Genomic DNA, 12,851 nt, shown 5'->3' with positions numbered 1-12,851 from the left:
GTACGTATGCCACCCGTCCTCATGGCTGTGCCTGTGTTCCTCAGGAAGTGGTTCCTGTGTTCCTCAGGAAGTGGTTTGCTTCCCAAGTCCTATTCCTCCATGGATGGCACCAACACTTTTTTTTTTTTTAAATGGTGTCCTTTGGATGACAGTAGTAGATGTTCTCCAATGGCTGAAGGCTCCTTTTCCCCTTTCTGTCACCCTCTAGGCAACACCGTGACAGGAGAGACAACACCCCTTTCTCCCGTTGTGGCCACTTCTGAATCTGTGACCGAAATCACGGCCAGCAGCTTTGTGGTCTCATGGGTCTCGGCTTCAGACACCGTGTCAGGATTCCGTGTGGAATACGAGCTGAGTGAGGAGGGAGACGAACCACAGTATCTCGGTAAACTAAATGTGCCATCATGACAGCTTTGGAACTAGTTGACGGCTCGTACTGAACAAACTTCCGCTGTGAGGAAGGGAAAGATGACCTTTCTAGAACTGAGCTGGGTTTTTCCTGAGCCATGCTCACATTTTCCTGGTCCCCAATATGAGCTGCATTACGCATTTGCCTGGGCACAGGTCTATACAACCATAGTGTTTTCTTTTATATATATATATATACACACACACACATATATATATATATATATAATTTTTTAAAATAGATTTTATTTATTTATTTATTTGAGAGAGAAAGAGGGAGAGAGCGTGGGGAGAGGAGCAGAGGGAGAGGGACAAGTAGACTCTGCACTCAATGCAGAGACCTATGTGGGGCTTGATCTCAGGACCCTGAGATTGTGACCTAAGCCGAAATCGAGTCAGACACTCAACTGACTGAGCCACCCAGGTGCTCCTAGGGCTTTCTTTAGGGAAGTGATTGCCACTTTGAGGACCACAGCAGAAAATGTTAGCCTTTGGGGGTACACAGTACCCTCATTAATGCTTTTTAAATTCTCATGGTTAGGGGACTTTTAAGAACTTTATTGTAGCATAATATATCATAGGCATAGAGCTTGATGAATTTTTATAAAGTGGACACACCCATGTGACCAGCACCCAGATCAGGAAAAAGAATATCCCTCCTACCCCATCGTCCCCTGCCCATAACCATCACCCTGACTTCTAACTACAGAGAGCTATTTTTACAAATTGGGGGTGGATTATAAAAATTATATATCTTTAGAGAAAAAATTTAGAAAAATGGTAAACAAAAGAAAAATTATCCCATAATGCATCGATAATTATTGATTATCCATTAGTACATTTCCTTCTAGACTTACCCCCTTCCCTTATGAATATATAGTTTTAAGAATATCCCTCTTCTAGTCTGTGGAGTGATTTCAGGGGTTGGTTTGCTCTGACTGGTAACCTTTCCTTTTTATTTTAAAGATCTTCCAAGCACGGCCACTTCTGTGAACATCCCTGACCTGCTTCCTGGTCGAAAATACATTGTAAATGTCTATCAGATATCTGAAGAAGGAGAACAGAGTCTGATCCTGTCTACTTCGCAGACAACAGGTACACATGTACTAGGCGCTGTGAAGAGACTCTTTTTTCTGTAGAACAGGCCTAGAGCAATATTTCCTGACTGTTTTCCTTGGGTGCTCCTTTCTTTTTCTGTTAGCACCTGATGCTCCTCCTGACCCTGCTGTGGACCGAGTGGATGACACCTCGATTGTTGTTCGCTGGAGCAGACCCCAGGCACCCATCACAGGTGAGGTTGCCCTCCTTCTTGGCTGCCAAGTTCATCTTGACAGCACGGGTGGTGAGGGAGCCAATTCTGATCTGTGGACAGAGATACCACTTAACTCTCCTACATAACTCTAGACTAGGGTAAAGGGGTGTGTGTGTGTGTGTGTGTGTGTGTGTGTGTGTGTGTGTGTGTAATAGTAATTCAGAATGTGATTATTTTCAAGTCTTAACTGCTCGACTTTCTTACAGATCATTTCCCACCATGTCCACTTTATTGACCCCCTACACACACACATACACACACAACACACAACCTCGAAAGCCAGCTCACTGACTTATTAAACCAGGCATTTCTGAGATCGAAGAGGGGTAATTTTTCTGAAAACCTCACTCTAAGATTTAGTCTTAAAGAGGTAGCTCAGTTGCCTTCTTAGCTCATTAAGTTACTCAGCTGCCTCTGAAGTTTCTAAAAGACACAGACAATGCTAGACAATCTGCACTCAAGGTGGTTCATTAATTGCTTTCATTGCCCAGAGCTCGAAGAGAAGAAATCATTTTCACATGAATATTTTCACCTCATGGCATCTCTAATAGACATTTATTAGGATATCAGGTCTTCAAGGATGATATTTATTATTAAGAAGGATTGCATGGCTGCTATCTTATTTTATCTTTGTACTGAATAGTCCTTATAAGAAGTGGCAACATCTAAAGAGTCAGAAAGCATCACTAGTTCTTAACTAATCAAGCAAGCTGCTAAGGGTTTTTCTGAGAAGAGGGATTTATGACTTATTAAACCTCTGTTTCATAAAACTGTGTGGCGAACGTTTTCCCCTTGGATCTGCAGGATACAGAATAGTGTATTCGCCATCGGTAGAAGGTAGTAGCACAGAACTCAACCTTCCTGAAACTGCCAACTCAGTCACCCTCAGTGACTTGCAACCTGGCGTTCAGTATAACATCACCATCTACGCGGTGGAAGAAAACCAAGAAAGTACTCCTGTTTTCATCCAACAAGAAACCACTGGCGTCCCGCATTCAGGTAACTTAAAGCCACCTCCTGTGGTATCATATCTCTTAGGGTTTACCAAGGTAACACATTTAACCTCACTTTTGTGGGAGGAATAAAACCGCCCTTGGATTGCGCTCATTTCCTTAGCCTGCTGGGGAGGACCAGAAGTGTAAGATGAAAGAATTATTATTTCTGTGGGAGGGTTGTTTTGTCTCTGTCAATGGTTCCTATATGCAAGTAATCTTATAGATTAGTTTATCCCTCAACTTAAGAAATTTGGCTGCAATGTCCACACTATAAACTAACTTATCAAGGCTGGCTATTGGCCTTCCTGATTACAAACTGACACATAAAGCCTTCATATTTTTCCCGAGAAACTTCAGTGTTCAGTCATCTGTTACTTTTAAGTTTTACAAAATGGTTCAGTAAAATGCAAACCACATTTTTTCTGTTGTCACAATTAGGATTTTTTTTTAATTTTATTTTTTGTGTGTTTATTTTAAACTCCTTGATAGGACAATACATTGGAAACTCATCTGCTTAGCTACACATTTTAGGTAAAATAAAATAAAACGCTTCAAATGTCATATGTAAGCAGGATAACTGAACCAGAGAAAATATAAGCAAAAACACATATTCTCTGGTGAAGAGACAAAACCTAGCATTGCTTTGGAATGAGAGGCACCATGAATTTTCTATACACATCTGGGAAATTGGCTTAAAAAAAAATACTCTTCAGCAGGAATTGTGAATGACCGGTTGGCTCTTGTCTATTAGATGAAGTTCCTCCTCCCCGGGACCTGCAGTTTGTGGAAGTGACAGATGTGAAGGTCACCATCATGTGGACACCCCCTGAGAGTGCAGTGACCGGCTACCGTGTGGACGTGATCCCCGTCAACCTGCCCGGGGAACACGGGCAGAGGCTGCCCATCAGCAGGAACGCCTTTGCGGAAGTCACTGGCCTGTCCCCCGGGGTCACCTATCACTTCAAAGTCTTCGCTGTGAACCAAGGGCGGGAGAGCAAGCCTCTGACGGCAGAGCAAACGACCAGTATGTCTTGCTTCTGACTATCTCCACCCCAGATTCTCCACCCTGACTTCCAATCTGTGGTGAATGCACAGCAAACCGTTAACTCCTAGGGGTACAGTTAGAGATGGGGAACTACCAGTGGAGAAGAGAATGCGTGGTGGACATAAAACCCGTTAACACTTCGAAACAAAATGGAGACCAGCTCCATGGATGCTAAACGGTGACCCATTTCCCAAATACACGTATCCATGTAATGGCCCCGAGAGAGGGGAACTTAAGAGAACCTGATTTTCTTTGCTGACAGAGACATGGATTGTAAATTTGAGGATATTTTCTATAACTAAAAATATCTAGATCAAACTGCAAATGTACGCTCTTAACCCTTTTATAGAATTATTTATAAATAGTAATTGCTAAAACAGTTATTGCATATGAAGTCCCAGGGTCTCTGCTCAGTTCATTGTCCTTATAGTTAATACTCTTTTTGACCTAATGAAAAAGGTCTTCTTATCCGCTTTGGATTCATGAAGCAATTGAAGCTCATACAAAATTCTGCTGTTTGTGAAGTCCAAGAGCTAGGAAACAATGGAGCTGGATCCACATAGAATTTTGCCTTGTGACTCCATGTCCCGTTCTTTCAGTTATTATATTTGACTACCTCTTAAGCACTTCCTTCATCTGAAAAGTGTTTTAATTTACTGCAGGGAGGGCGCCTGGGTGGCTCAGTTGGTTAAGCGACTGCCTTCGGCTCAGGTCATGATCCTGGAGTCCCGGGATCGAGTCCCACATCAGGCTCCCTGCTCAGCGGGGAGTCTGCTTCTCCCTCTGACCCTCCTCCCTCTCATGCTCTCTGTCTCTCATTCTCTCTCTCAAATAAATAAATAAAATCTTTAAAAAAAAAAAAAATTTACTGCAGGGAAAGTGCTAGCTATCACCCTCCAGAAAACTCACAGTTTGTGTGATTCTTTCTGATAGTGCACCCTCACCAGCATCCTACCATGATTCTGACAGATATGCTATAATTATTGTCTAATACGGATTATGCAAAAATTACTTTTATTCCTCTAGCAAAGGACTATTCATTCAATACATGCAGACAATTTTCTTTACGTTCCCTGTAGAGGTTTCATCTTGCCCTCGTTTTATTGGCCTTGTCTCTCATGTCTTAACCAGTTTGGTTCAGAGCACATTGTGGTATTCACAAGTGGTTTTTTTGGTTATTGTTTCTGTTTTGATAATGCTATCTCAATAATGTTAGTATAATTTCAGAGGGTGATGGGAAAGTCATGCTGGAAAATTCCACTTTCCTCAGGATCAAAGTCAAGCAAAAAAAAAAAAAAGTCAGCAATTTCTCACGATTGACACCATTTTGCAAAGTTCCGTGTAGCACTCCATCTCATAATAGCTCCACATTTCCAAGGTTTTGAGTTTTACTTAGTTTCCACCTTAAGAAAGGTTTAGAAAATTCAGTCAAGCTTTTGAGTTTCCGTATGATCATTCCTGAGGGTCAAATATTTCTTGATGTGTTTCATCTTTTTTTCTAGGATTGGATGCTCCCACTAACCTCCAGTTTACCAACGAAACTGACTCAACTGTCTTAGTGATCTGGACGCCAACTCGGGCCCGGATAGCCGGGTACCGACTGACCGTGGGCCCGACCCGGGGAGGCCAGCCCAAGCACTACAACGTGGGGCCCTCGGCCACGCAGTACCCCCTGAGGAATCTGCAGCCTGCGTCTGAGTACACTGCATCCCTCGTGGCTGTCAAAGGCAACCAGCAGAGTCCCAAAGCCACAGGAGTCTTCACCACTCGTAAGCTAAAGTTTGAACGTCCCGTCTTAGTGATGTCGTCGGTTTTTACCTATGTTTACATTCTCCGTGGTCTTAGTGATGTCGTCGGTTTTTACCTATGTTTACGTTCTCCGTGCTTCATCCAATTTTTAAAAAGTTAACTTAAAAACCCTTAGTACAAGGTTTAAATAAAAGGGAAGATTTAAAGCGGTGCTACTCAAAGTGTGGTCATGGACCAGCCCCTTGATCCATGTGTTTGTTATTGGATCCTAAGGAGCTTGTGCCAGAGTAGAAATCAGGAAGCACGCTATTCAGTTCAGTTGATCGTTTTCTGAAGCAAGATTTTCTTGATGAAGGTTAAATTACAAATGTTACCAGGCTTCTTATTTCCTCTGGGACCACTTTGAGTAATGCGGTTTAAAGCACCCAGTTATTTGAAAGTCGAATGCTATTGTATTAAATGAGTTTACCAAACACCAGTTAAGGCAAGAAACAAAACCAGCACGGATGTCTACATCCTGCTACTTTTGGTGTTGAATGATAGCAGTAAGTGTAGAATGAAAACATTTACGAACTGAATGGAAACCAACAGAACAAGAAGTTAAGGAAAGGATTTTTTTATGAGACTGTAGCAGATTAAAGTATTTCTGCAGAACGGAATACTTTTTTTTTTTTTTTCTTTTCATCTTTCTTAAACGACTCTTAAAGTTCCAGTGAAGGAAGAAGACTGACAATTTTTGGTCATGTCTGTCTTTTTTTGCTCGACGCTTTATGGAAAGTGGCCTTAAATCTCCTACATATCTACATCACAATAAAGACCTGTATTCATAAACTGAGTTCTATTAAAAACATTCTCATTTACATTACAAAGAATTATGAGACCCCTAATTTCTAGCTGAACACCAGTTGTTATTTTTAACTCAACATTTTGAATTATAGAAGCACCCAACACTTTTCAACATATATCACGACTATGAACTAGTTTGCATTTTTCCAGAAGCGTTTTAAAAATATAGATGTTAAGGAGCCTTCAAAAAGTGAGTGTAAGTTTAGCTGTAAATAACTATGGAATTTACTTCCCAAAGAAAATTCTCCACAAACTTTTCCTGGTAAGAATTCATAATTTACCAAAAATGTATTTCCACTTAAATTTGGTGTAGGGTTTTTGGCTAGTGAAGTCTTTTTCTTAAGTAACTGCTAAGTATAAGCAAGTAAAATCTGCTTTTCATTTGTAAGTTAACTTCTAAATTTTGCTATTTTATGTTACATGTTACCAAGATACTCTAGAATCTATTAATATGAAATCAGTGTCTTTGTATTTCTTACAGATGCCCTTCATGAATTAGAATAGAGATTTCAGTAGATTTAACCTTTTACTGACCACATATAATTCTACAAATTATCATTTTTACTTTTTCACTCCTTAACATGAGACTTTTTTTTGTAGTTTCTTTTGATGGACAAAAGAAACCAAAAGAGAAAAAGCATTTTTAATGATACTAACAATAATTAAGTATTGTTAAGTAAGAAACAATAATTAAGTACGGTGAGTCAACATAGAGTATTTCAAATACTTTTGCAGACTTTGGTATATTGGCCATATTATGTTGACGTTCTGCACAGTGTATTACGTTGACACTCTGCACAGTATATTTCTATAAAATATAATTCTATTTGAGTTAAAGTACTGGTTGTCAAAACTAATTTTACTGGATAAAGGTTAACATACTGCCTTGCACACAGCCTACCTTCAAAAACTGTTCACTGAATAGATGATTGAGGGAAGAATGAGAATGAAAACAGTTCAACCAAGCAAAGCTTCAGTTTAAATAAACCTACTTAAGTAGGCAGTTCCACAACTTCATTTGAACTTGAAGTACTCTCTGAGGCTGTAAACATCAGTACGGCTTGCATATTTTTGCAGTTGCTGTAAGTGTCTGTAGCTTTTTACTGTCTTACCATGCTTAATTCTGGGAATAACTTCTCTGAATTTTATAACTTGTGCTAAATTCTTAAAAGCAAATGTGAGGGTGGAGTGGTGGGGGGGGTGCTGTTTCTGGGGAAAATACAGCTTACTTCTTTATAAATAGGGCAAATTTTATTTCTTTAACAGCCAGGCTGTTCTTCACCTAACAAGACCTGCCAGAACCCATAATTCATACTTACAGTCACATCCTTTGTTTGACATCATTTTGTGGGTTTGTGGTTTGGAGATTTTCCTGTAATGGTCTTCCCAGGCAGAGAGCATCATCTTCAACTTGGGAAGATGCTAGCTGGCTGGCTCAAGCAATAGAAAACACCCAGTCCTAAAGCCCAAGACAGTGGAAGAGAATGTAATTTGTGAAAAAGTTGTGGCTTTCACAGATGTTCTGTGCAAGAAGCTACTTGCTCTCCGAATTGTTTTCTTGTGGCCATTAACGTGGTCCCACGGGGCAAGCCACTGCATGTTGGCAAAGTCAGCAGCAGCCAAGTGGTGTATGATTTCAGAGACTCTGGGAAGGCATCATTGGTCACCTGTCCCGGTTCCCCCGAAGACACCCTCAAAATCATAATTTAGTTAGGAAACGGCTCACTAAACAGTAGAACTTCAGGTCAGCTGATAGAGTAGTCATTAAAGAGTAGCCCACACACATATTTTATTTTTTTTCCACACAGTATTTTCAGAACAATTTTTTAAAATCACACATTCAAGTGCAGCCTGGAAACAAGTGGAAGAATTACAGTGGTGCCCAAATCCCCACATGGTCGAAGGGAAAACAAGTGCCTGGAGCTGAGGAGTAAGCAGGGTCTTCAGACTTTTAATCTCCATTGTGTACCTCTGGAGGATAACTGGTCTCCCTGGCCATTCATAATTTCACATAAATGCATTTAATAGGGTTTTTTTCCCCAGTGGACACAGAATTTGGTTGGGACATAAAAAGGAAGGAAAGGAAGGAATTATGAAGGCACCAAACATGTGACCCAGCCTGGCAACACACTCGAAACCCTTGAATTTGACCCACCCTGTTCAGATGTCTTGGCTTCTGAGACCTCATCAGCAGCCAGTTATTGAAATGCTTATTCCTCTTATTACAAGATTTAGTTGTTCAGTCCCTTATATTTTGGAGATTCTAAATCTGTAATAAGATTTGTAGACTGTTGAAAACGTCTGTCTTAAATGTGTGTACACATGCTCTTTTTTCTTCTTTTCTTGTTTTTTTTTTAAAGTAATATTTTTACTGAGAGAATAACAGCGAGGTCAGGATGATAGGAGCTGCAAAATTAACTTGTTATAATTCTTTTTTTTAAAAGATTTTATTTATTTATTTGACAGAGAGAGACAGCGAGAGAGGGAACACAAGCATGGGGAGTGGGAGAGGGAGAAGCAAGCTTCCCGCTGAGCAGGGAGCCCCATGTGGAGCTCAATCCCAGGACCCTGGGATGATGACCTGAGCCGAAGGCAGACACTTAACGACTGAGCCACCCAGGCGCCCCACTTGTTATAATTCTTAATGCCAGTGGCAGAGTACTAAAATTTTGTAATATGTTTATCCTAAATGGATAATCACATATTTAAGGAATCTTTAGGATTTATAAGTACGTCCATGGTGGCAGATTTTGTTTAACTTTCATATGGTCTTTCTCATTGCAACCAAAAACAATTGACCATCGTTATGGAATAATTCAGCATAGAGCTATTTTCAGATCACATCTATAATTTAACAATTGTTCTCAAATTAATGACTTAAAAAGCAGAATGATAATCAATTTGTGGTGACCAGTTTTACATTTCAAATGGGATTTTATACTGACTGTAGAGGGAAATTTATTGTCATAAAACTCAAATCCCAAACTTGATGGAAAGACACAAATCAAAGAATCCAAGGACTTGAACTTGTCTTCTGAGGTCATTTAGGCCCTTGTTACGGAAGTATGATTGATGGGCTAGTAGCATCGGCATCACGGAAATGCAAACTTCTAGCCCCACTTTGGTCCTACAGAATCAGAACCTGCATTTTAGCCAGGTGTCAGATAATTTGTGTGGCGCATGAAAGATTGGGAAGCACTGACCTACTCCAAATTCCCACCCAGTGAAGGCTATGACATTCACGATCCACTAGCTGGGTAAACCGAGGTTCTCCGTAAAAATACTTGTTCCGTACGTTCTGTGCCATCATCTGTGACTCCAAGGTTTGAACGCATGCATTGATTCTGTTTCACAGTGCAGCCTCTCAGCTCCATTCCCCCTTACAACACGGAGGTCACTGAGACCACCATTGTGATCACATGGACACCTGCTCCAAGGATTGGTTTTAAGGTAAGTTGCAAATGTTCCTCATCTCTTGTGGTATAGCCCCGAGGTGCCCTCATGTTTCTGGATGTGGTAGAAACGGGGTGTTTGGGAGTCAGGGAGACCTGGGTTTGGTTAGCTGCCTCCCTCTGTGCCTCTCTGACCCCATCGTCCAGGTATAACATGACCGTCCCCTCACTGAATTGCTGGAAGGATGGACTGAGGCTGTGGAAGTGCTTTGCAAAGGATAAAACATTAGTATGGAACTGTTGCTGTGATCTGATTTTCTCTATCCTTTCCCCCAGGGAACTGCATTTTAAAATATATAGGGAAATGCCTTTTGTTGTGTTGTTGTAAACGGGTGTCAACAAGTTCACGAAAACCAATTTAGGGAGACTAATTAAGCTCAGAGTCACTTAAAAATCACATTTCCATCCAATCAGTTTCATCTCCACTTGTTCAAAGCCCCTTGGGTGAATTTCTTAATAGAAGTTAAGATTAAGGTCTTCCCTGTAGATATCTGGATTCATGTTCTTTAAAGTAATGATATTAGGGAAGTGATGAATACAAATGAATATGTTTAAAAGAATTCCTTTCCTTGGCATTTAGAGTGTGGGGAGGGAAATATTTATTATAATTGGAAATCAAGACTAAATCCCCATGATTGCTTGTTTAAAAAAATACACCAAAGGTCACTTCTTTTTTGAAATATGCAAATGGCCATATTGACGATTATGCTACTTAAATATAAAGAAGCCCTTTTTGAAGATTGCCGTTTTAAATTTCTCTTAATCGTGTCATTCTAACTTTCAGAAGCCTTATAAGCTACAAAGGACGTCTCTAGAGTTGAACACTGTTTGATGAGACAATATTACCTAGGTTTTGAAATAAAATATTAAAAATCTGAAAATTATGGGCACATTCATTTTAATTCTTCTTTTGTAATATATTGTCCTGCAGTTTAAGCTATGAACATACTTCTTCAAAAAGAATGTTTCTGAAGTACAAAATGTTAAAGGGGCTGCTACCTTTAAGTTGAATGTTCATAACTCATTAAAGAGAGTGCTGGAGGATTTCTTCCAGGAACAGAGAAAATAGAAATGAACTGCCATGTGGCCCAAAGCCCCTGTGTATGTCTGGTTTATATCTGGAGATTATTGATCAAGCAAAACAGCATGTAATGACACTTTTCCAGAACCTTCCATGACAAGCCAATGTAATGCAGTTCTGGAAGACACCTCTCCCACCTTGGCCCCCCAGTCCAAGGAACTTCCCGCTAAAGTGTCTAGTAGAGCTAAAGGCAGACCCCAACTCATCCCCTAATAAAAGTACAGTATGCAGTGTGCACAGGAGTTCACATTATACACAGCATAACCACAACCTCTCTGCAGTGATCCAGCTCTGGAAACACTTGTCCTTGGTGTTTATTTTGCTTTCCTTCTTCTAGCTGGGTGTACGACCAAGCCAGGGAGGGGAAGCACCGCGAGAAGTGACTTCAGAGTCAGGAAGCATCGTTGTGTCTGGCCTGACTCCAGGCGTGGAATACGTGTACACCATCTCAGTCCTGAGGGATGGGCAAGAGAGAGATACTCCGATTGTAAAGAAAGTGGTGACACGTAAGAGGAGTTCTTTGCCTCTTTTAGTTTTTAAAACTGGTCCGATTTTTAAACATAGGTGCTATTAGTATCACTTTTTGCTTCTGATAACGGCACAAGGGGAAGATCCCATCCCTACTTATCTTACTAGCTATTTGCTAAATTTGGAGGAGCAAGTTCAACATGGTCATATATTCTATGTCATCAGAACTTTTCTTTCCACGTCAAAAATATTTATGAACTGGCAAGACAGGAAGAATTTCAATAGTATTGCAAAATCATTCACCGTAAAAAGAAATGCTCTCAGAGAATCCCTGTCCACCATGGTTTTATAGAGTAACTTCTATATTTTTACTGATTCTTGAAAAGAAGGAAGGGAGGGGGAAGGGAGGAAGAGAAAGAAAGAACGAGAGAGAGGGAGGAAAGGAGGGAGGAAAAGAGAGAAAGGAAAAAACTTTCCACAGGTCAAGTGCTTGGTGTAAAGCTTTAACTTTTAATTTAAAACTTTTTTTCTGCATAGCATTGTCTCCACCAACGAACTTGCACCTGGAGGCAAACCCTGACACTGGAGTGCTTACCGTCTCCTGGGAGAGGAGCACTACTCCAGGTAAGCCTGGGATGTATCAGAGGGCAAGCCGTTGGAAATCACTCCCCTGTTCCAAGAGTTTCTTTAAACGGAGGATATTAATACCTGCCTCAAAGGGTCGTTGTGGCACTGAGTGGCAGGAGAGTCCTTAATAAATGTCCAGTCTTCCTCCTTTCCCCTTCGTGGGTCCGTCATGGGAGTCGAGTTTAATGTGCCCTGGGTCACAAAGGCTCTGTGCAGTAACTTCCTCCTTCCTGTTTTCTCTAGACATTACTGGTTATAGAATTACCACCACGCCCCTAACTGGCCAACAGGGATACTCTTTGGAAGAAGTGGTCCATGCAGATCAGAGCTCTTGCACCTTTGAAAATCTGAGTCCTGGCCTGGAGTACAATGTCAGTGTTTACACTGTCAAAGATGACAAGGAAAGTGTCCCTATCTCTGATACCATCATCCCAGGTAATGGAAAAATAAGCTGTTATCCTGAGAGTGGCAGTTTCGACGAGAGTGGGGATTAAGATTTTAATCCCCAGGTGGTTGAGGGTGTCAAGTACATTTGGGATTTAGTTCTGACCTCCCAACCACACTCTCCAAAACCATGAAGTCAAAGCAACTGTTTGGACAAATGCTTGCTGTTAACACCGCTTTCCTGTCTGCTTCACCAAGGTGCTGTTTGTGGCGATGGGGATGTAATGGAGTGGCCCCCATGGCATTAACTCTGTACTGTCTGCTCACGTGGAAATATTACTAAAACAGTGTCATGTGTCTGTCCTCAGTACTGACAGGCTAAAAGTAATATGGTAAATGCATCCCATCGGCGCATTTGTCCCTGATGTTACAGTCCATATCAAATTTCAACAGCTGTCTATAAAATCGTACCTATCTCCATATG

General features: G+C 40.9%; 1 protein-coding gene across 12 annotated transcripts in view; it reads left to right on the top strand.

Moving 5' to 3' along the window:
* The window catches only part of FN1 (fibronectin 1), a 67,125-nt gene that overhangs the window by 23,779 nt on the left and 30,495 nt on the right, over window positions 1-12,851 (top strand). For all 12 annotated transcript variants that reach the window (XM_036085302.2, XM_036085296.2, XM_036085295.2 and 9 more), the window contains exons 15-24: window positions 209-385; window positions 1,375-1,503; window positions 1,610-1,699; window positions 2,525-2,719; window positions 3,467-3,739; window positions 5,263-5,529; window positions 9,711-9,805; window positions 11,226-11,394; window positions 11,894-11,980; window positions 12,227-12,418. In XM_036085302.2, the coding sequence (XP_035941195.1) occupies window positions 209-385; window positions 1,375-1,503; window positions 1,610-1,699; window positions 2,525-2,719; window positions 3,467-3,739; window positions 5,263-5,529; window positions 9,711-9,805; window positions 11,226-11,394; window positions 11,894-11,980; window positions 12,227-12,418 (1,674 nt within the window). The remainder of the gene's footprint in view (window positions 1-208; window positions 386-1,374; window positions 1,504-1,609; window positions 1,700-2,524; window positions 2,720-3,466; window positions 3,740-5,262; window positions 5,530-9,710; window positions 9,806-11,225; window positions 11,395-11,893; window positions 11,981-12,226; window positions 12,419-12,851) is intronic.

Source organism: Halichoerus grypus, chromosome 4, assembly GCF_964656455.1.
Source record: "Halichoerus grypus chromosome 4, mHalGry1.hap1.1, whole genome shotgun sequence".
In the NCBI taxonomy this organism is placed as follows: domain Eukaryota; kingdom Metazoa; phylum Chordata; class Mammalia; order Carnivora; family Phocidae; genus Halichoerus; species Halichoerus grypus.
This window is presented reverse-complemented; position numbering and strand designations above follow the sequence as displayed.